Source organism: Neovison vison, chromosome 11 (assembly GCF_020171115.1).
Source record: "Neovison vison isolate M4711 chromosome 11, ASM_NN_V1, whole genome shotgun sequence".
NCBI lineage: Eukaryota > Metazoa > Chordata > Mammalia > Carnivora > Mustelidae > Neogale > Neogale vison.
In genome coordinates, this window is record NC_058101.1 from 105345335 (window position 1) to 105372260 (window position 26926).

At 34.8% G+C, this 26926-nt stretch overlaps 1 protein-coding gene across 4 annotated transcripts in view; it reads left to right on the forward strand.

The window, feature by feature from the left end:
* Positions 1-26926, forward strand: part of CENPE (centromere protein E) — a 77575-nt gene that overhangs the window by 46418 nt on the left and 4231 nt on the right. For 2 of the 4 annotated variants that reach the window (XM_044224372.1, XM_044224373.1), the window contains 12 exons: positions 598-756; positions 1667-1936; positions 2592-2750; positions 4687-4791; positions 7475-7693; positions 10056-10253; positions 10912-11115; positions 12899-13111; positions 15117-15302; positions 22278-22390; positions 24463-24560; positions 26646-26829. In XM_044224372.1, coding sequence (XP_044080307.1) covers positions 598-756; positions 1667-1936; positions 2592-2750; positions 4687-4791; positions 7475-7693; positions 10056-10253; positions 10912-11115; positions 12899-13111; positions 15117-15302; positions 22278-22390; positions 24463-24560; positions 26646-26829 — 2108 coding nt within the window. Of the gene's footprint in view, positions 1-597; positions 757-1666; positions 1937-2591; positions 2751-2928; positions 3220-4686; positions 4792-7474; positions 7694-10055; positions 10254-10911; positions 11116-12898; positions 13112-15116; positions 15303-22277; positions 22391-24462; positions 24561-26645; positions 26830-26926 lie in introns of all 4 variants that reach the window. The other 2 variants (XM_044224375.1, XM_044224374.1) reach the window with 2 other exon arrangements.

Sequence of the window (26926 nt, forward strand, 5' to 3'; positions counted from 1 at the left end):
TGTTAGTGTGAGTGAACTGATAACAAAATTTCAGACGGGTAATTTGGTATTGTTCTAAAAATATCAAATTCTGTAAGCAGTATTTTTTTTTGTAGGTTTCATCCTACATATATATTTATATACTACACAAACACACATACATCACAGGTTGTTCATTGTAGTAATTTGTAATAAAAAGTGGGAAACCATCTAAATGTCCATAAGAAGGAAACTGTAAATATAATTTATCAGAATACTATGCAACACATTTTTAAAGAAAAGAAAGCAAGAAGTAGATTTGAATGTCCTGATTTGGAAGCCCAAATCACTCAGAGGGAAAAGCGAATTTTGAAAAGTATATGGATCATGTGTTTGCCTCTGAAAAGTAGAAGTAGGTTGTGGGGAGGTGAGGACTGGGAAAGGGAGACAGGGAAATCTTATAACTTCTTAAACTTATTCTTAACTTATCCTTATCCTTAACTTATTCTACAACAAAGATATAGACTAAAAAGTAATAGTTTCATTATTTATACTAAGGAAATATATCATTTTCAGAAAAAAAAATGCTACTTAATATTAAGCTGTGTCACCATTCTTAAAATTTCTCTAATGATAAAGGACCTGGAAAAACAAGAGGAACTAAGAATTGCTTACATGCATATAAAACAGCACCAGGAAACTATTGATAAGCTCAGAGGCCTTGTTTCTGAGAAGACAGATGAAATATCAAATATGCAGTTGGATTTAGAAAATTCACATGCCAAATTACAAGAAAAGGTATGGAGAATGTTCTTGTTTGGATATTTGATTTATTTGTGCCCAAAGTCCTTTGGGGATGTAACACTGTTTAGCCACGTTGGAAAACATCGTGGGAGTTTTTACTAGCGCTGAACATATACCTCCCTGTGGCTCAGCATTTCTATTCCTGAGTATGTACATAAGAGGAAGCAATGCATACTTCCACATAAAGTTATGTACAAGAATGCTCATAACAGTTTTATAATCGTAATGGCAAAAAAATGGAAGACAAGTGAAATGTCTGTCAATAGGAGAATGAGTAAGTACATTGTGATTTTAAGTTCCAAAGCAGGCAAGACTCATCTAGGATGCAAAATGTTCAGAATAGTGGTGAGCTCTAGGAGGGGGTGTGCACAGGAACTTTGTGTGGTGCTAGACAGTTTTTAAATTTTAGTCTGGGTTATAATTATATAGATGTATACCATACGTCAAGAATAATTAAACTTTACACTTAAGATTAATGTGCTTAAAAATATTATACCTCAAGAGTGCCTGGGTGTCTCAGTCAGTTAAATGTCCACCTTTGTCTCGGGTCATGATCCCTGGGTCCCAGTACTAAGTCCCACATCAGGCTCCTTGCTCAGCAGGGAGTCTACTTCTCCCTCTGCCCCTCATCCTGCTTGTAGTCTCTCAAATAAATAAATAAATGAAAGTCTTTAAAAAATTTATACCTCAAAGGAAAATAAATTTTTTGTAAAATTATGCAGAATATTAATGAGCAACATAGGAAGACTATTGTCTTAATCCATTTAAAAACTATTCTTTATTCTTTCCTTATCTATATCCTAGACCTGTACCCCTGGGGATAAAAATATATGTTTATAAAAAATAAAAAATTAAAAAAAAAAACTATCTGTATCCTAACACATTATTTTATGATTATCTTAAGATTCAACAACTTAAGGCAAATGAACATCAACTTTTTAAGTTAAAGGAAGATGTCAGTGAATCACAGAAGAAAATGTCTGAAATGGAGCGATTGAAGAAACAATTTAAGACCCAAAGTTTAACTCTGGATAAAATAGAAATGGAGAACTTAAATTTGGCTCAGAAGCTTCACGAAAACCTTGAAGAAATGAAATCTGTAATGAAAGAAAGAGATAATCTGAAATTGGAGAGAGATCAGCTCCAGGCAAACCTACAGGAAACGATAAGTAGAGTGAGTTGTGTGTGCTCTTTATATCTATCCAGTATATGTGGGGTTTTTTTCCTTTTTTTTTTTTTTTTTTTTTTTTTTTCAGTATATGTGGTTTTAATGCCAGAAGCTTCCTATAGTACTGTTGGTGAAAATTTAAATGTTTTAATCTTTTAAAGGAGACATTTTGACACTGCCTTGTTAAAGATTTGTCAGCATATATATCTGCTACAGTGATTCTATCTGTAGTAATTTATCCTACCAACATATTCACACATTGGGCAAAAATACAACATTTATTGCAACATTATTAGTGCTGACAGAAATCTAGAAGTATCCACTAATAAGGCACTGGCTAAGTGGGGTCCATTTGTATGATGGGTTACTAAGCATGAGAATGGGCCCTTTTTATGTGTTAGTGATTTAGAATGATGTCCAAGTGATATGAGAGAGAAGAAAGCAGTGGCAGAGTGCACCAGGCAGCCCAAGGAGGATGGAGGAGGCCAGGGAAAGGGGTTTTAGTTTGTATCCTTCTGGATACAATTCTAATGTGGGGGTGGTGTGCTGATTGTTTTTAATTATGAGCATGCACTTTTTAAGATTTTGTTTAACTAGTTCATCACAAAGGAAAGGTAATGTGCCTTGATATAATAATATTTCTCAATTTTTTCTAATAAAGGATTTGGAGACACAACAAAAACTAAAAATTGCTCATATGCATTTGAAAGAACACCAACAAACTATTGATAAATTCAGAGAGAGTGTTTCAGAAAAGACAACTCAGATTTCAAATATTCAAAAGGATTTAAATAAATCTAAAGATGAGTTACAGAAAAAGGTATGTGTTGTTTTGTTCTTTGGGGTATAACTGTCTAAAACCATTTGTGGAATGAGAAAATATATAGATACAGATATATAGATAGAGACATAGATGTACATGTATAACCAGTAAACACTATTTTCCTTCCTTGAAGGAATTCTATTTGCATTCTAACTTGTTTTATAATTATCTCAAGATACAAGAACTTCAGAAAAAAGAGCTTCAATTTCTTAAAATGAAAGAAGATGTCAATAAAACTCATAAAATTATAAACAAACTGGAACATTTGAAGCAGCAATTTGAGGCCCAAAATTTATCTATGCAAAGAGTGGAAATGGATAACTTATACTTGACTAAGAAACTTCATAAAAGCCTTGAAGAAATAAGAATTTTAGCTAAGGAAAGAGATGAGCTAAGGAAGATAAAAGAGTCTCTCAAAATGGAAAGAGACCAATTCAGAGAAATCTTAAGAGGAATGATAGCTAGAGTGAGTTCAGAATCTTCCCTTATTTAGTAACTGTTTATAAGAATCAAGCTTTTTTGGAAAGGGGAATAATTTGGTTTTATTGTTGTGGTGTTTTGGGGTTTGTTTGTTTTTGTTTTGGAGGGACTTGTGTTTTTTTTTTTTCTTTTTGGAAATTTCTACTAACAATAAAGAATAATGGGGAAGCTATAATTTTTTACACAAATAGAAGATTATACTGTTTTAAAAGAAGCCAAAATGTTTTTCAGGAAATATGATTTTTATTATTTACTTTTAAGAAAAGATTTGTTGGGGCACCTGGGTGGCTCAGTGGGTTAAAGCCTCTGCCTTAGGCTCAGGTCATGATCCCAGGGCTCTCTGCTCGACAGGGAGCCTGCTTCCCCTCTCTCTCTGCCTACTTGTGATCTCTGTCTGTCAAATAAATAAATAAAAATCTTTAAAAAAAAAAAAGAAAGAAAGAAAAAGGAAAAAAAATAAAAGATTTGTTACATAATGCAGACTATTTTCTTTAATGTAATTTTTAAAGGGGTTTTTAAAACCAGAAAATGGCATTATCCTCAATAGGAAAAGATATGAAGGACTAGATTTGTAAAACAATAAGTGCCCATTTCTCTGCATCCACAGGACAGAATTTTAGGCACGCGCCCTTCTCAGTAAAGTTGAAGGGAGGTGGCCAGACACACAGAGGAAGGAAGTTCAGCCAGTGTGACTGTCTTAATGTATTTACAATCATGTCTTAAAAAACTTAGCTGAATCCTCTAGAAAATAACACAAATTTCAGATAAAAAAGAAATTGTATAAAATCTATAAAACTCTTTTTTTTAATTTTCATAATTCAACAAGAATAGAAGACCGTATCATTTGCAGTATTATCAATAGAAACATGGACACTTAGGAACCATCCTTATGAGGACCCTAACTAAATTTGTAAAGAAATTTAATTCATTCATCAAATATTTATTAAACAGTCATTCTTCTAAGTGGTGTAGTGAATAAATGGGAGAAAAGGTTTTATTTTATACTTCTAATCAGAAGTACAAAATGTAACAGGATATGCATTTTGTGTTCCAAGGTACTGGGAAGAATATGAATAGAGATATTTCAGGTGGTTTTGCTAATGTATTATTTGGCAGCAATTCTAGAGACTAATTCTAATTCAGAGACTTGGAATTGTAAGAATCAGGTATAAATCTAATATCTAGTTTTCAATTCTGATGGTTACAGGAATAAATCCCACCTCAAAAAATATGTGGTTCTTCCACATTTTTTCTCAGTGAGTTGAAGCCACTCACTACAATACTTAGTAGTAGTGTTATTCATTTTCTAGACATTTTTAACTTTGTTTTTGAGTTATAAGTTTGTAATTCCATTATTGAAATGATGGGGAAAAATGTAATTAGAAAAACATACAGACATTATATGTGGATGTAATTATAGTTGAAGCTTGTTTATTTCTTTGTACCAATACAGGACCAACAGAACCATAAAGAGGTAGTAAAATATGAAAAACAGTTACAATGTAATGAAAAACACTACCTCACAGAAAGCCTGAGAGAAAAGTGCTCTAGGATAAAAGTAAGTGCCTTGTTTTAAAATTACAAATGAATATTGGTATTTTCCAAAGGCCTAAATGAAATCCAAGGAACATCTATGGAATGAATAGAAAGTGCTCAGTGTTTTTTAAACTTTATGATCTAGTGTAGATGTGCATGTGTGTGCATATGTACATACTTAAACACACAAAACAGTGTGGGGTTATGATTTTAAGGCCCTACTGGAAAGGTGGTATTTGAGCAAATACCTAAAAGAGGTAAAGGATTAAGCCTTAAAGCTGCCTGGGGGAAGAATAGAATGAGAAGAAAAAATAGGGCGTACAAAGCTCTTGAGGCAGAAGCCTGCCTGATGGATTCATGGAGCATTAAGAAGGAGGAAAGCTGATAAGAAATGAGGTCAGAGAGCTCATGGGGAAGATGCGAGCTGTGGGGCCTTGAAAGATCTTTGGATTTTACTCTGAGTGAGACGGAGACCTTTTGGAGGGTTTTGATCATGAGAGAGACGTGATCTGATTTACATTTTAAAGGGATGACTCCGATTGTTGTGTTGAAAACTGACAAAGTGGAAGCAGGAGGAATATTTGAGAGACTAAGTTCAATAATCCAGGCCAAGATGATGGTGGCTCAGCCTAAGGAGGTATCAGTGGAAGCAGTGGGAAGTACTTGGATTCTGAATATATGCTGAGGGAAAAGGCCAACACAACTAACTGTCACTCCTCTCCGAATGCAAGATCCCTAAAGAATTTTTGTGTGTGTTTATGTCACTTAGCACATTCCTATCAGAATATGTATTAAAAGTACAAAAGAAGTAATAAAAAGTAATATGTATTTTTAAAAAGTCTTAAAAAAAATACGTATTAGAAAGTAAAAAAGTAATATGTATTAAAAGTACAAATCAAGGACTACACAGTGCTGTTCCATATCATAATGTGATTCATACTAAGACCAAAGGCAGGAATCCCCTTTCCAATATCTCAGATAAATGAACACCTAGCTTTTCCTTAAGTTATTGAACAGGAAGTTCATTATTGTCAACAGCCCCTTATTCCATATTTAGCACCCTGAATTAAATGTGTTATTTATTATATGACTAACAATTTGAACTACTGTGTTCCTCCGCTTATACTTTGACTGGTGTGTCCTCTGCATGGCTTCTAATCATTTGAGCTCAGAGGCCAGACTTATTGAGTGTCTACCATATGCACTAATACCAGGTGCTTTTACCTCATGAGATGATCTTTATTGCTCCATTTACAAATAAACTGAAGCCTAGAGAGGAAGTTTAGTAGTTGCCTAAGTTCACATGGCCGACCTTCGAAAGGTCATCTTTGAAATCAGGATTTGAAATCAGGTATAAGTTTAAAACTTAAATATGGAAACATTTTTACAAATAAAATTTAATTTCCTTTAAGTCATAATGTCTGTATATAATTTGTAGATTACAAAGAGATACAGTTATCCTATAACATTAACTTCCCCCCAGAAAACTTTGTGGCAATTACCATAATCTTCATTTTGTAACTGGGAAACTGGCTCAGTGATTTCCCTAGTCAGGAAGTAGCAGAGATAGAACCTGAACTCTAACTCTGATAAAAAGTTAGAAAACTCAGGGGCGCCTGGGTGGCTCAGTGGGTTAAGCCGCTGCCTTCGGCTCAGGTCATGATCTCAGGGTCCTGGGATCGAGTCCCACATCGGGCTCTCTGCTCAGCAGGGAGCCTGCTTCCCTCTCTCTCTCTCTGCCTGCCTCTCCATCTACTTGTGATTTCTCTCTGTCAAATAAATAAATAAATAAATCTTTTAAAAAAAAAAAAAAGTTAGAAAACTCAGATTCTAGGCAGATAAATAGAAATATGTAAAGAGGCTACACCAAGCTGGCAAATAGCTAGTGTGATTCTTTGTGAGCCAGCATTCAGTCTTGAACTATAATACATACTAGATTTAATTCACTCAAATTTATCTTCACTCTTTGTAGATTGTCATTTGAATCATGAGTACTCAAAAAACTTAAGAATATGTATCAAAATGATAACAGTGGTTGTTTCTGGTTTTCTTTGTTTTGTTTAAATTTTTTTAATTTCACAATAACTAAATATTATTTCTATATTTAGAAATATAAATAAATTTATATTTATATTTTAAAATATAGTAGGATATTTATATTTTAAAATATAGTAGGATATTTATATTTTCACAATAACTAAATATTATTTCTATATTTCTATCTTTTTTAATTTCACAATAACTAAATATTATTTCTATAATTCAAAATCAACAATAAGACTTTTTTTTAACACAAAGGTCTTAATTTATTTCTGTACTACAGAAAATATTAAAGCATAAGTTTTATTACAATTCTAGGGCAAGGATCATAGGGAAAGAGAGGGAAAAAAAGAAACAAGATGAAACCAGAGAGGGAGACAAATCATAAGAGACTTAATCTTAGGAAACAAACTGATGGTTGCTGGGGTAATTGGGTGATGGACATTGGGGAAGATATGTGTTATCATGAGCACAGGGTATTATATAAGACAGATGAATCACAGACCTGTACCCCTGAACCAAATAATACATTATATGTTAATTAACTGAATTTACATTAAAGAAATTAATTTAAAAATGAAAACGAAAAACAATTCTAGGGCAAGGACTATTTGTTGTTAAGTTAGGATGAATTGTTAAACTGAATGATTTCTAATTTTCCTTAGGAGCTTCTAAAGAGATACTCAGAGATGTATAATCATTATGAGTGCTTAAATAGACTATCTCTTGACTTGGAGAAAGAAGTTGAAACCCAAAAAGAGCTTTCAGCTAGAGTAAAAGCAAACCTCTCACTTCCATATCCACAAATCAAACAAATTCAAAAACTTCTCACCGCAAACCAAAGATGTTCAATGGAATTCCACAGAGTCATGAAGAAACTTCAGGTACCATCTTTTTTAGTAATATCTTTGTAAATATTGCTATAAATTTTAGTTTTAACATCAGTGTATTTAAGTCCTATGTCCTACTTTGGGAGTTGGCATATTTGCTATTTAGTATATTTACTGCTGAATTAATTAATGTGCATCTCAGAATAATGTATAAGACCCACTGTGCCTCTAGGACCTGTTCATTCAACAAAACTTGAGCTCTACCTGTGAGCCTAGAAACCCTCATGGTGCTCCAGATACAGAAAGGAATAACGTCTCAGGTATATCCTACTCTAGCACATGAGGCAAATGTATAAGGAGCCAGTAAATGTGATAGAACCGCATGCAGGTTGTGTGACATATCAGATAAAGAGTTACAAAAAAAGGAGATTGCAGGAGAAGCTGGAGTCCATAGTAATGCTTAGAGTTCATTTTGCAGATGATGGGAGCCACTGGACAGATATTTTTAAGTGGTAGCGGTAGCATGACCAGATTACAATTTTAGCTACTGCACCGTAGAAAAGCAATGAATTTGTGGCAGAGAGAAGAGACAAGAGGCAGTTATAGTGGTCCAGATGAGATATTTTAGGTGACCATATTACTAAAGAAAGGATTCATAGGCACAGGAAGGATAAAAGAAATTAAATACTCAGCAACTTAAAATAGTAGGTTCATGTGATAGAGTGGAGGTAAGGCGGGAGATGCTTAGATTGAGTGCCAGGATTTGGGCATGGCCAGATTTGTGGAGAGTGGTTACCATTAACTGACAAAGAGAAAAGAAAAAGGAGCAAGGCAGGCAAGGCAGGAAAAACAATCAGGTGTTTAATTTGAGATGTTTGAGGTAGAAATAGCCATGATGGAGCATTCAAGAAGAGAAACAAGTAGGCATTTAGTTGTGAGTCTGAGGTTTGTCAGGAGACAAGTCAGGTCTAGAGATAAAGGTTTGGAATTCATCAGCATATAGATGCTAGATAATGCACATGGGAATAAGGTCACCCAGAAAGTGTAATAGAAAAATAAGAGCTTTGGGACGCCTGGGTGGCTCAGTTGGTTGGACGACTGCCTTCGGCTCAGGGCGTGATCCTGGAGTCCCGAGATCGAGTCCCACATCAGGCTCCCAGCTCCATGGGGAGTCTGCTTCGCTCTCTGACCTTCTCCTCGCTCATGCTCTCTCTCACTGTCTCTCTCTCTCAAATAAAATAAATAAAAAATCTTGAAAAAAAGAAAAATAAGAGCTTTGGGATAAGATGAGAACTCTGGAAAAGATAAATTTTCAAGAGGCAGTAGCAGAAAAAAAGAGCAACAAATGGATTTGAGGTTGAAAATGGCAGAGACAGGAGAAAATCAAGCAAAAGTGGTGTTGCTCAAGTCACTGGAGGATAGCACGTCACAGATGAAGTGCTCAAGAGTGGCAGATACTGGGGCGCCTGGATGGCTCAGTCAATTAAGCAACTGCCTTTGGCTCAGGTCATGATCCCGGGATCCTGAGATTGAGCCCCACATCGGGCTCCCCACTCGGCGGAGAACCTGCTTCTCCCTCTCCCTCTGCCTGCCACTCTGCTTACTTGTGCTCTTTTTCTATCTAAGTAAATAAATAAATCTTTTAAAAAAAAAAAAGAGTGACATATTTCAAACAGCCAGCATATGAATTGGGAACCATGCCCTCCGTTTGTTGATAATAGAGCTTATTATTGACCTTTGTCAGAGCACTTGTAATTGAGTGGTTAGGGAAGAGCCAGATTCTAAGAGGTTAAGGAGTGGTGGAAATTGAGGAAGTAGGGAGTTCCTGTCTGTCTTTTCTAGGTAGATTGCCTCTTAGGCCCTGATTTTCTTCCACAAATACTGGCAATCAGATATCCAGAATTTATCCAGGAAAGCCATGGAATATATGACATTCAAATTATTGTCATCTTGAGGCCAAATAACTAACTACATGTGAGAAGTACATCTTGAGCTGGTATACCCACTTTGGTTACCCAACCAAGGTAGGCAGGAGAGGATGTTGAAAATATATCCCAGGTATCTAGCTGGGATACCTACATGATTGGTGATAGAATTAACCAAAAAGTTAGCAGAAGGGAAAGGTGAGTTTATAGGGAAAGAGATTTTGTTACATTTTAACAGTGAATTTGAGGTGATTGTAGGACATCTGTGAGATGTAGCCAGTAGGGAATCTGAAATAAGGAACATGAGGCCTAGAAGTTATTCTCTCAAGATACTGGGAAAAGAAAACTGGGGCTAGAAGAGAGGCTTTTTCCTTCTTCCTCACTTACCAGAGGATATAGATAAACAAGAGATGCCATCCCTTTTTGTCTTGAGAGTTTAAAATTTCCTCTAAATGTGTTAAAATTTCATTTCCCAATTTGTTTTTCACAAGTATGTGTTAAGCCATGTTACAAAGATAAAGGAAGAACAACATGAATCCATCAATAATTTTGAAGTGGTTTTAATTGATGAAGTGGAAAAGCAAAATGAATGGCTAATTAAAATACAGCACCTTCAACAAGATTATAGTACACCAACCAGAGGATTAACGGACCTCAAGTTGAGCCAGAAAATGGATCTACATATTGAGGTATTATTTGTTTTAAATGGTTTAATTAGTTTTTAACCCTTTTTATCATATAGAGAAGGTAACTTTGCATGCGCTTAGAACCATTTTCATTTTTCAGAAATTTAAAAATACATTGCAGGGTGACAACTGGCCAGATGTAAAGAGTACCAGGACTCCACAGACGCAGAAAAATGGATTTAGTCCCAACAAGGGGGAATTCATAGAACCCCACAATAAGTTTCCAAATGCTTTCTAAAATGTCCTAGATCCGTGGCTGGGAGTCAGGAGCAATGTTATTACAACTTGTTATGGAGTATCCTTGCTCTCCCCCAGCAGTGTGAGGCTGGCATCCAGTCCCAACATGCATGGAAGGCCTGGTGCACAGAGAAGCTACATGCAGAAGCCCTGCATATGTATGAGTAGTAGTCACAGATAGTTTTGGTGGTTTTTAATTCCAGCAGGAAGAATTTGTAGACATTCCTTACATAGCTTATACTGCCAGATTTTTATTATTCAAATAACTAGAACAAAGGTTTAAATTAGAATTATGTTTATTTCAATATACTCAAATATTAAGATGAGAGTTCAGTAAGATATTTTCCCCTTTTCCTGATATTTGTATGATATTTAGATAAAAAATCTTAATGTACAGATGACTCAATACTTATTTTTCAAACAGGAAATTCTCAAAGATCTTTCAGAAAATGACTTCCACTGCATAAAGACTGAATTTCAGCAAGTGCTGAGTAATAGGAAAGAAATGACCCAGTTTTTGGAAGAATGGTTAAATACTCATTTTGATATAGAAAAGCTTAAAAATGGCATCCAGAAAGAAAATGAGAAGATTTGTCAAGTGAACAACTTCTATAATAATAAAATAATTGTAAGTAGTGATTTTTGTGTGACTACCTCATTCTTTTTATTGTTTGCTCTAATTTGTCTACCTTTTTCTTAAAAAAGACTTAGAAGAGCAACTTAATCTTAGGTGTACTTCTTTAATTTATTTGTATATACTTTATTTTTTGTTTGAAAAAAAATGTGTAAACATGTTCTTCCTCTAAAATGTTACATATGCTTCCTTATTAAGATAATAAAAATAACCACTTACACTTGTAAAGAAGATAAAATCTTGGGGTGTAATAATCAATTTCCACTTAGGGAATCTTGAATGCTCTTTCCTTTCTCACTTCTCACTGCCTCTGGAGGAACTGAGCTTTCCCCCAAGTAGTCTCAGACAGAGTGAGACTTGAGCCTCTTTCAGAGCTACAGGCATCTGCCAGAGACAAGTCTGTGCAGCGACGTCACAAAGATGTGCTTTTCATCTTGGTGGTATCACTGCCTTATGCCCTGATCCTTCAGCTCTGAGGTTCAGAGATGTGGTGTATATCTTTGTTCCCAAAGCAACTGGCTCTAGTGTACAAATTCACAAGAACCAATATGGCTTAAGACCAGCTTGTTAATTTGTTTTACTTTCCACCGATCAGAATATTCATTCTGCTCTCAAGTAATCCCTATCTCATATACCTGGTAAAATATGCAGTAATCAGAAAGTTACTTGTTATATATGTGGCTGGAGCAAAGGGAGCTAGATTAATGTTAAAACCTCTAAAATTGGTTTTACATTTCATATGTTTGGGTAGATCTTGTTTGACACTTTAATTTCATCTGAAAACTATACTTAAATCATACTGAAATATAGATAATGTTTTTAAAATATGCTTTCCTGTGGATATTCCCGTTTGTTGTATACCTCAAGCTACCAAAACAGTAAATGACCTACTTCCCAAAAAAAAAAGTTCACAGCAGAGGAAAAGCATAAAAACCCATATGTGAATAAGATAATCCCCATAAAATTTAGTGCTTTTCTTGTAATATTGACGACCTACTTGTGAATAGAAGGTAGGATTCCTACCATCTGAATGAACATAGAGATGTAGCTTCTTCTAGCACTTTGAATGTAGGAATTGATACATTTATTGGTATGAAGCCAGTAGTCCAGAATCAAGAAGAGTCCAGTATCCCAGCAAGAACACAACTAATTTAGCATCCAAGTCTGATAGAAGTGCCTTAAAGATATAGATAAAACCAATAAGGCATTAATGATGAGAACAAAAAGTATATCCCATAAGAACTAGGAAATAAAAAGATAATATGAGTAATTTCAGAGTTAGCCTTCAGTGTAAAGGAAGGTAGTGATTGTTATTCCATGAACAGAAATATAAGATTTTCAGATTAATTACCAAAAGTCAGTGAATTCTTTTCCCTCTAAACATTGAGGTTTAAAATGAAACAGGAAAATAGATTGCTGTTAAGTTTACTAGATATACTCTGCCATTATTTGTCAGTTAATGTTCATACATGACATCATAAATGTCATAACATAATGACTTTAACCAACACGGTTCTGTAGATTTCTGCTTCATATGTTAGCACTGATCCAATAAAGTGAGATTTAATCATCTTGCAAATCCATACAAATCCTCTCCAGTCCTTATTCTTCTTTTATTCTCATCATCAATATCCAATGCCTTCTGAAATCCCAGGAACTGAGGCCAAACCACAAATGGTCACATTCTTATAAAGTACAGTTCTAGGATGTTCTAATTAATGAATTTCAGCATATGCCTTTCATTTTAGAGTTATAATGGTGTTTTACTATTAAATAGGCTATAATGAATGAATCTACAGAGTTTGAGGAAAGAAATGCTGCTATAGCCAGAGAATGGGAACATGACCTGAAATCAGTGAAAGAGAAAAATGAACAACTATTCAAAAACTACCAAACTTTGAAGATGTCCCTGCCGTCTGGTATCCTTGTTCATTCTGCTACAGAGGACAATAAGAATCTTCATGTTATAGCAAGAGCCACACAAGCAGAGGTATGTGATTTCTTATAAGATGTTTTTCAATTTGCAATTTGATTAGTTAAAGCTATATTTTATATAACATTTCAGAGCAAAATTATAGTATCAAATGTATTAGACAACATGGACCATGTTTGTGTATGTGATGGGTTTCCTTTTTAAATTGAATTCTATTGTGGCTAATCACTCAAATAACTACAGAGCTATATATATTATATGAAATCTTCCCTTTGAATTATAAAACAGAAGTAACTCATAGCTTAATTTGATTAAGAGTTATATATACCTCTTAAAGTGCCATTACTGTACATTATAAATTTTTTCAATCATGTAACTTTTTATTGAACTATAATCTGTGTCTATTGATAGAACTAGCTTAGAAGGAAAGGGCAATTCAGGTTTTATCTAATTATCATCAAAGCCTTAATATTGGTTAATGTTATATCAAAATTAAAATGGAAGAGACTAAAAATATAACAGATGTCTTAGTGCAGATTTACCTGGATCTAAGAATCAATACATTATTTGAATGATTCAGTTATTTTATTAACTAGCCTTAACTTGGAAATCTGTGAAGCAAACATCCTATTTTATTTTGTTAGCTCACAAAATGACTTAGTGAAGAACCCAAAAGTAAATCGTAATTTGTCATTTTTACCAAAATAAATACTTAAAATATCAGCCACTAGTTTAATGATCAATTACTGGTAGAAACTAGAAGATCACTAGTACAGTTTATTGATTTGCTCATCCCTGCAGACTTCAGTAGCTAGTAGAGTCAAAAATAGCAGAAATATTAACCCCATCTACCAAAGAAATAAAGAAGCAGAAGGAAATTCCATCTTCAGTAATCCCAGGAAATACCCTATCAGATAATTATTATACGCTATTACTTTGATAATTATGACAAATTAGAGTATCATAGAATAGTTTGGTAATGATACAGAAATAGACAAATAGAGTAGTGGACCCAAGTAGAGAGTTTAGCAGCATATGTACTCAGGAGAATTCAGTGTTTGATAATGGCAGCAGCCTACTTGGTGGGGAAAAGATGATTTAATTAATGTTTGATTCTGACAACCAGCTAGCCACCTGCGAAGAAAAAAATCTGGATTTCTACCTCACTCAAACAAAAATAAATTCTGGATGGGGCAAGAAGAAACAGATATTTTCTAGAAAAACCTGTATATGTGTGTGTGTAGGTAAACAATCTTATAAACATGGACAAATTCGGGTATTTAAATTCAGGTATTTTTTACTTGTAAAAAACTGGAAATTACCTAGATATTCACTGGCAGGTGATGGGTTAACTAATTTATAGTACCTCTAAGAAACAGGATGTATGTATCCATGAAAACAAAAACGTGGAGAGATCTGTATGTGTTGATAATGGAAATACATTGTCAGGTTGAAAAAAAAAAAAACAAAACTATATATTCAGGATATTCCTACTGTATGTATGACTGATCATTTTTATAACTATATATTCACAAATGCTCAGATAGACATAGAAAATTTTGGAAGGATACACTTGAAAGAGTTCAGTAGTGGTTGCTGCTGGGTCAGCTAAGGTTCTGAGACAGGGAAACTTACCCTTCATTACATGCCTTCGAATTTTTCCACATACCTGTATTTTTGAATTTTAAAACTAGGTAATAAAAATAAAGGAAAAGATATGTTATATGCATTACTCAGAGAGTCAGTTAATGAGTGTATTTCCTTTAAGTGGTGTTAATTTAAAATGTTGAGTGTGTTTAATATGCTTAGCACAATACTAACCAGTAAATAAAATAACACTAACCCTTATAATATAAAATTTGGGTCTTTTTAATCCAAGAATCATCAGCTTCTAAATAAAGAAAACAATACATGTATAAATTGAGTGACATTTGGTTTCTCTTCTATCCTTTGTTAATGCAACCTGAAACATTAATACCTATATATGACCATATTTGTCTTACACTTACATACTGTGATTCTGCCTGCATGGCACATCTCATATGTGGACTTTTTCTAACAGAAAATTCAGGAGCTGGAAACTTCCCTGCGTGAAGCTAAGGAAAGTGCTAAGTACAAGGAAAGCAAGATTATAAAGATGCAGAAAGAACTTGAGATGACTAATGACATAATAGCGAAACTTCAAGCACAAGTTAATGAATCAAATAAATGCCTTGAAAAAACAAAAGAAATGATCCAAGTACTTCAGGTAACTTAACTAACTCATTTTCTAATAAAAGGGGCTTTTTTTTCTTTTACTGTCGAATTTGGAGGATAATTTGGAACTCCAATCTTTTACTTGAACTTCCTGTTACTTATGTAACATCTGAAGTTCAGTACTCAAGCTTAAAAAAGCAAGTGGAAATTTAGAAATGAAATGCAAGAATAGATTTTCATGTAAGATAATGATCATTTTCTATACTCCTAGAAAAATTATTTTTTAAAGACATATATTCTTTATAATTTAAGATGTGTATTTTTATTTTTTAGGAAAAAAGCTCATCTAAATATTTACTCTTTATTAGATAAGTATATTTTAAAATTCTTTTTTTTTTTTAATTTAATCTCATTATTGAGCCCCACGTGGTGGCCTCTGGGCTGAATCTGATCTGTTTACTTTAGAAAGAACAGTAATTTGTCCTGGGATGCCTGGGTGGCTCAATAGGTTCTGCTCGGGTCATGATTCCATGGTCCTGGGATCCAACCCCACATCAGGCTTTCTGCTCTGTGGCAAGTTTGCTTCTTCCTCTCCCTCTATGCATTCTCTCTGTCTCTCTCTCTCTCTCTCTCTCAGATAGATAAATAAATTAAGCAAATGAAGGGTGCCTGGGTGGCTCAGTGGGTTAAAGCCTCTGCCTTCGGCTGGGGTCATGATCTCAGGGTCCTAGGATCGAGCCCCGCATCAGGCTCTCTGCTCGGCGGGGAGCCTGCTTCCTCTTCTCTCTCTTTGCCTGCCTCTCTGCCTGCTTGTGATCTCTGTCAAATAAATAAATAAAATCTTTAAAAAAAAAATTAAGTAAATGAAAGGGAAAAAAGGAAGCATAGTAAATTGTCTTGACTGTGAATGCCATTACACAAGTCGTACCTTCATTAATCACATCTTTACCACTCCTTTTTGTTTTAGTTCCTACCCTTCTCCTGCTTCTTTTGCTTGAGTTTGACCCTAATAGGCACTTAAGTTTGCTATCTCTTCATTTCGTTAAAATTAGGAGCAAGTCAAGTATGTCTGCTCCTTTCATCATTTTAACACTGTTCTAGAAGTTCTGGTTCATTCAATAAGACATGAAATAGAAGAGGCAATAAAAAACAGTCTCAATCTTATTAAATGTAAAGCTTAAAAAAATAAGAACATCAATCGTAAAGCTTTATAATGTTGAGAGTAATTATTTAATATGTCAAATCACATTTTTACTTAATCAAGATAGATTTGTTGAGTATCCGGTATATGTTGGTTTTTGCTCTGGATGTCATGTGCACAGCAGTGGAAAGAAATAAAAGCCCCTCATTTCTTTCAAGGAACTTACATTCTGGTTTAGGAAGAGAGAAAATAAGAAACTATATATGTGTGTCAGATGGTAAAAAGTATGGTAGGAAAAAATTAAGCCAGACTAGACAAGGAGTGTGTGGGTACTGGGTGAGAGTGGGGGCATGAGGAAAGCAGATATGATCTTACAAAGGGTTGAGCTGAGGAGAGCTGTACCGCTATGCTGACTTGAGGGGATGGGTGAGCTATGTGGTAGGAGAAGGGCCTTCCAAGCAAAGGAAATCACAAATAGTGTATGTATGTTTAAGAAACAAGAAAGAGATAAACCATAAGCGACTCTTAATCTCACAAAACAAACTGAGAGTTGCTGGGGGGAGGCAGGTTGGGGTGGTGGTTATGGACATTGGGGAAGGTATGTGCTATGGTGAGTGCTGTGAAGTGTGTAAACCTGGCGATTCACAGACCTGTACCCCTGGAGATAAAAACACATTATATGTTTATTTAAAATAATTAATTAATTAAAATGTGCAAAAAAAAATAAAAGAAAAAAGAAAACATACAAAACAATTATGTAACTTTAAGAAACATTCTCCTGAGCAGAATGAGCAAAGGGAAGAGATGGGAAATAAGGTGAGAAGTAGCAGAGAGTCGAATCATAAAAGGTCTTGCAATCTATTATAAGAACTTTGGTTTTTATTTTGAGTGAGATGGGAAGTCATCAAAGGATTTTGGCAAAAGGACATAATGGTCTGATGTAATTTTTTAAAGCCTGCTCTTTGAAAATAAAGTCCAGGAGAGCGTGTTTGTTAATGTGACATACCAACTACTACAACAAAGGGACCCAAACTACAGCAACTCCAACAAAAGGGAATCTTATTTCTCTGTCCTATACAAAAGTGTGAATTCCATGTGAATTCCAGCTTCCTTCCACGTGATCATTCAGAGGCTTACTTCTCTTCCATCCTGTTTCTCCACCACCCCCTCAGGGGCTGTTTTTATGTGGATGGTTAAAGCCAAGTTGTAAACTGTCCATGCCTGGGTTCACAGTAAAGGGACAGATGGAGAAGCTAAAAATTGTCTTAAAATCTCTACTCTTAAAGGCCCTGACCCAGAAGTGGCACATACTCTTTCCTCATATTTCTTGGAGTCAGAGATGATTCCAGATTTTTTGGCTTGAACAACTAGAAGGATGGACTTGCCATCTATGGAGAAGGGAAAGACTGTCAGAAGAGCAAGTCTGAAACCGTGGGAGCTAAATTGAAACTAATTTTTGGACACATTGAATTTGAAATGGCTATTGGGGACTCCCAACTTGAGATATGACTGAAGCAGTCATATGTATACACAAATCTATGTATGTATATATGTATACACATAGACTTGACGTGTCAGTTTGGGGAATTGTCAGCATATAAAAGTCATGAGACTGGACAAAGCCATGAACATAATGGTTAAGAAATAAGGAGTAACCAAAAGATACCAAGATGGAGCAGCCAGTTAGTTGATTGGGAGTGGGGGTGGGGGGCGGTAACAACACAGAGTGCAGACCGGTTTCAGTCTCTTCACAGAAGTTGAAGGAAGTGGATCAAGATAGGAAGTAAGCAACAAATTTCTCCACATTCTGTGTAAATTGATACAGACATCTATGGAGAGATAAACATCTTTCCTGCTTACCAGAAATAACTGGGGTATGGCATTGTATATTACCTACAGGGAAAGAAAGCAGAACACAAGATATTCATAAAATCTTCATACAGGTTTTTTTTTTTTTTTTGGTATTATATAAACATTCTATAAAATGCAACAATGTTTTTAACTCAAGACTTGGCATAAGAAAAAACTTTTAACCTATTCACCACTATTTTAAAACATCTTGGATATAGCTGTCTAATATAATAATGTAGGGTTTGTTAATTGAATAGAGAAGAAAGTAATTTGAACAAATGAATCATTAAAAATTTTGTTTAAATCTTGATACATTTCCTCTGTTACATCATTACAAATTGTTTATGTCAAGTAGCAGTGAATGGATCAAAAATTTAAACTATAGTAGAACTTTATGGACATCCTGCATGAGGGAAAAAAAAAAAGATCTTATTATAATGGCCACAAAATCTAAAATAAGATGATTGAATGACTAACCTTAACAAAATGAGGGCAACATATAGGAAAAGAAAAATAAAACTTTAAAAAGAAATATAGAGGAACATGTGGTTTATAAGAAACACACCATTTCCTAGATTGGAACCTAAATACTATACAATCCTAAGTTTTTCCCAAATTAATTCCTAAATTTCATGTAATTCAAATCAGAATTTCAAAGGAATTCTTTTTCAGATAGAGCCACTAGAGTTTCTCAACTGAAACTCTCTAAAAATACAAATGATAAATAGGTGTTGTTAACCATGAACTTTATATTTTCAGTCTTTTCCATTTATTCAGTAAATCTAAGACCATCAGTATTTCTTGAGTGCAGCTTTGGTCACATACTATATGTCTGAAATATGGAATTCTGTTATCTCTCATTTCTAAATCAGTATTTTCAGTTTTGATTTCTTTTACGTGGGAATGTTTTAAATAATGTAATATATGACTAATTTATTTCATTATATTGTGGCAAAAAACTAATTTCTGCATTTCTCAAATATATTGAAATTTTCTTTTTAGTGTCATAAATGAATACCTTTTTTTAAGAGTTCTTTGAACTTTTAAAATAATAATAAAACTTTTAAAAGAAAATTAAATCAATGGAAGAGAATAGAGAGCTTAGATATAGACCAACACAAACGCAACCACCGGATCCTTGACAGGAGAACAAAGGCAAGTCAGTGGAGAAGTTTAGTCTTAGCAACTAATGATGCTAGAACAACTGGACTTCCATAAACAGAAAAACAAATCTTAACACACACCTTCTATCTTCCAAAAGGATTAACTCAGTTGATCAAAAATCTAAATGTAGGGGCACCTGGGTGGCTCAGTCATTAAGCATCTGCCTTCAGCTCAGGTCATGATCCCGGGATCCTGGGATCGAGTCCCATGTCAGGCTCCCTGCTTCTCCCTCTCCCCCGCTGTCTTGTGCTCTCTCTAAGTAACTTAAAAAAAAAAAAAAAAACCTAAATGTAAAAGACAAAACTAAAAAACCCTCAGAACATAAAATAGAAAACCCAAGTGACTGTGGGTTTGATGGTGTCTTTTTAGATACAACATCAAAAACATGATCCTTGAAAGAAAAAATTGGTAAGTTGGACCCCGTTTAAATTAAAAATATCTGCGCTGTGAAAAACAGTTAAGAAAATAAAAGGACAAGTCACAGACCAAAGGAAAAAATTCTGCAAAACACATATCTGATAAAGAGCTGTTGTCCTAAATATGCGAAGAACTTTTAAAATTCGATCATAAAAAAGAAAGTCGATTAAAATAAATAAAATCTTCTTTAAAAGAAGTCAATTAAAAAACACAGCAGGGGTGCCTGGGTGGCTCAGTAGGTTAAAGCCTCTGCCTTTGGCTCAGGTCATGATCTCAGGGTCCTGGGATCGAGCCCTCCATCGGGCTCTCTACTCAGCGGAGAGCCTGCTTCCCCCTCTCTCTGTGCCTACCTCTCTGCCTACTTGTGATCTCTCTCACTCTTTCAAATAAGTAAATAAAATCTTTAAAAAAAAAAAAAAAAAGACAACAATTCTGAGCAGACACTCCACCTAAGAAGATGTATGTGTGACAAATAAGCACATGAAAAGATTCTCAGCATGGTATGTCATTAGAGAATTACAAAATACCACTGCACAACTATGGTATCTCAAAATGCCATCATGGCCAAAATCCCATGCACCACACTAAAAATGCTGGTGAGGAGGTAGAACAGTAAGAATCCATTGTTGTAGGACAGCAACTGGGACAGTCAGTTTGAAAGAGAGTTCAGCAGTTTCTTACAAAATTGCCCACACTCCAGCCAGTCACACGCTCAGGGAGGCACTGACATCAGCATCTGACTCAGAAGGTGGGGTATTGAACTGGTGCTGGGACTAAGCAAACACTGGGCTCCTCCAAGAATGAGCTTATCTTATGCAGTCATCCACCTCCTTAAGCTGATCATCTATCATTTTTGGAGGTTTTGCATCTTTTTCGTCTTTGCTAGCCATGGTATGCATGTAAACGTTTCTCTGGGGGTTGGGTTGGGAAAGCCTAGAGGAATAAAGAGAGCTCTCTAGGTCCCTATTTATTTATTTTTGTTTAAAGATTTTATTTATTTATTTATTTGTCAGAGAGAGATCACAAGTAGGCAGAGAGGCAGGCAGGTGGGGGCGGAGCAGAGAGCCCGATGTGGAGCTCGATCCCAGGACCCTGAGATCATGACCTGAGCCAAAGGCAGAGGCTTAATCAACCCTCTGAGCCATCCAGGCGCCTCTCTAGGTCCCTATTTAAATGGATTTTATTTTTTGTTCAATATCTATGGCTGTGGTACGGTGCTAAAAAGAAATGAGTGATTTATTCAGCAGTAATAAGAAATGAGCTATTGAGCCGCAAAGACATGGATGGACCTTAAATGCACACTGTTCATTAAAAGAAGCCAAACTGAAAAGTGATTCCAACTATATGATATTCTGGAAAAGACAAAACCAGGGAGACAGTAAAAAGATCAATGATTGCCAATGGTCCAGAAAGGGTAAGGGAGGGAAGGACGAATAGGTGGAACACCGGGTTTTTAAGATAGTGAATGTATTCTGTATGATATCATACTAAAGATTATGTGTCATTGTACATTTGTCAAAACCCATAGACTATACAATACAAACAATAAACCCGAACGCAGCCTGGAATGTATCAATATTGGCCCATCACTAAAATGTGATGTTAATAATAGGGAAATGGACAACATGAGGAGGGAGATGGAGCATGACAAGGATATATAGGAACTCTGTACTCTCTGCTCAATTTTTCTATAAACCTAAAGTTGCTCTAAAAATAAAAGTCTATTTATAAAAAAGTTTTAAATATATGTATGTATTTACATATGATGTTTTTTCTCTGAGTAGAAAGTAGATGTATTTTCAGCACTGGAATGAACCATCTTTGAGTACAAATATCCCAACAACATTTTATAGTACTTTGTACCTTGAATTCAATTCTAGTTTGAGATTTATATTGCCATTCTGACATCTTTTTATTCATTTTCCTGATTTACCTTTGTCTACCCATTGTTTTCAACCTTTCTGTTTCATTTTGTTTATATCATTTTTAACTGAAGAAAAATTTGTTTTAGGAAATGAAGAAAAATTTGTTTTAGGAAATGAAGGGGCACCTGGGTGGCTCAGTAGGTTAAGTGCCTGCCTTTGGCCCAGGTCATAATCCCAGGAGTCCCAGGATCAAGCCCTTCGTCAGGCTCCCTGTTCAGTGAGGAGTCTGCTTCTCCCTCTCCATCTGCCCCTCACCCTGCTCATGCTCTCTCTCACTCTCCCTCTCAAATGAATAAAATTAAAAAAAAAAAAAAACAGTGGAAGTCATGTGTTCTTAATTCCCTGTTAGCGTCCAATAATTTCATGTATACTTCACATCAAATATGTACATGTTGTTCATTTTAGGGTTAAATTCTGTGCTTTTCACTTTTCATGTATTTGGAATTTACTGTTTTAAAATGTTCCTGCCAAATCCTATAGCTCTTTAAAACTGCTCTGAAATTATTTTTCTTTTCTCTAAAAAAATTAGGACAAAGTTGCTTTAGGAGCTAAGCCCTATAAAGAAGAAATTGAAGATCTCAAAACGAAGCTGGTGAAAATAGACCTAGAGAAGATGAAAAATGCTAAAGAGTTTGAAAAAGAGTATGTCAGAATTTTTTATCTTTTTCAGGTTGCTTACCATACTGTTGAAATAGGTATTTTTTTTTGTATTATGGAAACCTTCTGTATTACATATTTATTTTACCTGTAGTTGGATATAAGTACTTATTTGAAATGTTTTAAAATCTGTGATTTTTTTTCTGTCTTTTTTAGACAGTTATTAGTTAGCGTATCATGTTTTGAAAGTGCCAAATAAATACTCATAATTATCACTAAAAAAAAGAAAAAAAGTATGTCTTTGCCTTATTAACTGAATATGACTTTAATAGCTTAAGTTTCGGGAACCCTGGTGGCTCAATCACTTAAGTATCTGCCTTCGGCTCAGGTCATGATCCCAGGGTCCTAAGATTGAGCCCCACATTGGACTGCTGCTCCCTCTTCCTCTGCCTGCTTCTCCCCCTGCTTGTGCTCTCTCACTCACTCTCTTGCTCTCTCTCTCTGTCAAATAAATAAATAAATCTTTAAAAGGAATAAAAGTTAATTTTCCCTTATAAATTTTTTGCATTTTTTCCCATCTAAATTTTTTTGCATTAAAAAGTTAACTTTTTAAAATATATGGAAGTATTATTACTGCTTTTTAACCCACTGAGCCACCCAGACGCCCCTATTACTGCTTTTTAAAATAAATACAGACATCCACAGATTTTAAATTTGCTAAATCCTCATTACATCAGCAAAATTTTTTAAAAATAATCAATGATCATTTGATTAAAAATAATCAAATGATCAGTTACTAACACACTATGTCTTTTGACGCTTCTTGCTGTCTTAAATAAACAGCATAAAAAATGGTCTTTATATGCTTGAAATTGAATGTTAAGAACCTAAATATATGTGTATCTTTGTGTATTTAGCAGTTCGACCAAGATTTCTGTTGGTTCTCTTATTTTAACTTGTTCTTCCTGTTGTGTTTTTGTGTAAAATTGTATATCATTTTAAATTATGGTACCTAGTACCCAAAAAGCGTGACTGAGTTCTTTTTATTTATATATACTGTATATAATGGCATGCCTGAGGTTCTTTATGATATAACATAATGAACATTAAACAGAGACAGTGAATTAGAAATATAATATTGCCACTTATTATTATACCTCCTCACATATAAGCTGTTTAATCTCTCTGGTCTTTGTATTCATAATCAGTAAGGACAGGTTTGTATTACATGATTTCTTAAGACTCCTTCTGACTCCCAATGCTTTTTGTTCTTCCTCTAAATATTAAACAATGATACCAAATTTGCCCAAAAAGTAACACTCTGAAGCTTCATGCATTCTAACCAGCCTTTCAGTGATAAGACTATGGGTTTTAGTGAAACTTACACCTATCAGTTTCCTCATTACAAAAAAGCAATTTCAGGGGCATCTGGGTGATGCAGTCAGTTAACCATCTAACTCTTGGTTTCAGCTCAGGTCATTATCTCAGGGTCCTGAGATCGAGTTCTGCATTCGGCTCCACACAGAGTCTATTTGCATTTCTCTCTCCCTCTCCCTCTCGCGCGCTCTCTCTCTCTCATATAAATAAATCTCTCTCTCTCTCTCTCTCAAATAAATAAATAAATCTTTTTTTAAAAGGCAATTTTACATATAGAATAGAATCAACAGATACTTTCAGAGTCTCTAAAAGCAGAAAGTCTCATGATTTAACACTGCTTATTAACACTTAGGCCAACAATTCCTAAAATGTCACTTTCTACTAGGGAACAGTGAGCAGAATTTGACCTTTGTATCACATTAGACTAGAGCTGCAGTCAGGGTTTGCTTCCCTGATAGTGTTGAAATAGGTAAAAGTTCTTTTCACTTTTATGCTCTGGTAATTGTATCTGATTAACAAAGCTATTGAGCTTCCAGAAATTTAGAGAATTTTAAAAATTACTCCTGCAACCAAATAGAATACTTCCAATTTGATGGCATTACAGCTATAAAATACTTGATACCCTACTGCCATTTATGGGTTTTATGTCAATGTGATATAACTTATTGATAGTAGCTCTGTTTATTCTTCCATGGAAAATTAGTTACAAAGCTTTTACATGTTTCTGTTGTTCTTTTTAGAATTACTTCTACAAAAGCCACTGTAGAATATCAAAAAGAAGTTATAAGGGTATTGAGAGAAAATCTGAGAAGAAATCAACAAGCCCAAGATACCTCAAGTAAGTAGAAAATACTGATATTGCCAGATTCTTTCCATCTTATTTCTCAATATACTTGGACATTTTTAAGACTGTTATATTTGTGACAGTCAAGAATAAACTGTTAATGACTAAGTTAGAAAAACCTATTTTTGAAATGAATTTATTGGGATCATATTTATCCTGTCATATCTCCTTAGTTTCCTGTAATCTCAACTATTTATCCATTATAGATTCTAAAAAATAAGAGTTTTGCCTTTGCATTATCAGATCTTTACATGTGAGTGAAGATATCTTCAGTACTATAAAAGAATGATGTAACTAGCAAGATAGAAGTAACCTTCCCAATAAAGATACAACCATATTGTAATAGACTTTAACCATATGCACAGCAAAAATACAATCAGCACACCGTGGAAAAAAGGAAATAATATCCTACATGTTCTTAGTACTGAAAATAGAGTTAATGATTACTTGCAAAGTCGTTCAAATTTATCTTTTCAATACAGTTTTCAAGTCTAATGATCAAATTTCTGCATGTGCATTCCTCAACATGTACCTTTTTCCATATAACTGTCTCTTTGTTTCATTTGAAAAGAGAGGATTTTGAACAGTACTTGGGACAGCTTTGTGTAGTAAACAAGCTGTGAACTAAGTCAGGACCAGTCCTCATTTGATGGCTTTATGAAATCAAGGGGATGATACCTGACCTCCATATATATATTTATATATATGTGATATATATAAACTATATATAGTTTACATATTATATTGTATATGTATACATATATATTTTTGCATGTATATACATATTATATTACATATATACATATACAGTTATATTTTTACATATTGTGTATATATGTGTATATATTTTTACATATTATATTGTGTATATATATGTGTATATATGTAAATATATTATATATTATAATACATATTTATGTATTATAAGGATCAAACTGAAAGTTATGTGTAAAAGCACACTGAAAATTCTGAATGTCAATCCAACATAAGGTAATACTTGTGTGTATTATTATCCACACATTTAAAAAAAAAATGAGATAGTTTTAAAGATGTTGTCTCATACATGCTTGGCCTGAACTTCTCTAGTGTCTGTTGCTGGAGAAGTTCACCCCTACCTGGAAAAAGAGACAGAACTAGAAACAAGCATGATTTGTTGTAATTGTTTCTTTCCTAGGTACATATTATATCTGAACTCAGAGTAATTCGAAAGAAAATGGACTTTGAGTATCTTCCCCCCACACACCTCACCCTCTTTTGTAAATTGTCAGTTAAGTGGTGGCTTGTTCTACTCTATTAAGTGCCTCAAATTTTTAGGTATTTTTAAATGCCTAAATTTTTTTTTTCAAAGATTTTATTTATTTATTTGACAGAGAGAAATCACAAGTAGGCAGAGAGGCAGGCAGAGAGAGAGGAGGAAGCAGGCTCCCCGCTGAGCAGAGAGCCCGATGCGGGACTCGATCCCAGGACTCTGAGATCATGACCTGAGCTGAAGGCAGCGGCTTAACCCACTGAGCCACCCAGGCGCCCTAAATGCCTAAATTTTTAAATGCCTTTAAATTTTAAAATTTACAAAACATGTCCTTACCTTTTTTTCACACATATAGTGTAGATACTTAATAATATATGCTTTTGTATCATTCTGAATTTTATTTAGTTACAACTATGTCTTGAGAATTTAGAGCGCACTGAATGACTGGTGGTGGGCCCCCCACACACATTCTGTGCTATAAGAAGCCCTCCAGGGTGTCCACTGATGCAGAGGAGAGAGCAGGGAAGGACGACACTAATGGGGGGGTGGGGCCCGCTGCTGCCCTCATAGTGGAAGCTTCCAGCCAGCAGTGTTGTGCTGATGGAACTGGTGGCTGGAGAGAAGCGGGAGGATCCTAGAGACAATTAGAAGTGTTGATCAAACAGACTTAGGAGAGGAGGTAAAAGGAGGAAGGAAAGATGGCTTCTAGGGACCTGGTGATTGACATAGTCTGGTTTTTGCAGTGACTTAATGGCTGTTATAGTATTTCCTCTATTTTAAACTTTGGAGATAATGAAAATGTTCTATTGGTGTATTTGCCCCCCTCACAGTTGTGTCAGAATGTACGGACTCTCAGCCTTCAAATAAACCCTTAACTTGTGGAGGTGGTAGTGGCATTGTACAGAGCACAAAAGCTCTTATCTTAAAAAGCGAATATATACGGCTAGAAAAAGAAGTCTCAAAGTTAAAGCAGCAAAACGAACAGCTAATAAAGCAAAAGAATGAACTATTAAGGTAAGATATGCTTACGTGATATTGAAAGTATGCTTCTGGCAATTACATGTGGGGAGTTTGGTGTATATACCTCCATACAGGTTTTTGCAGTTGGCAA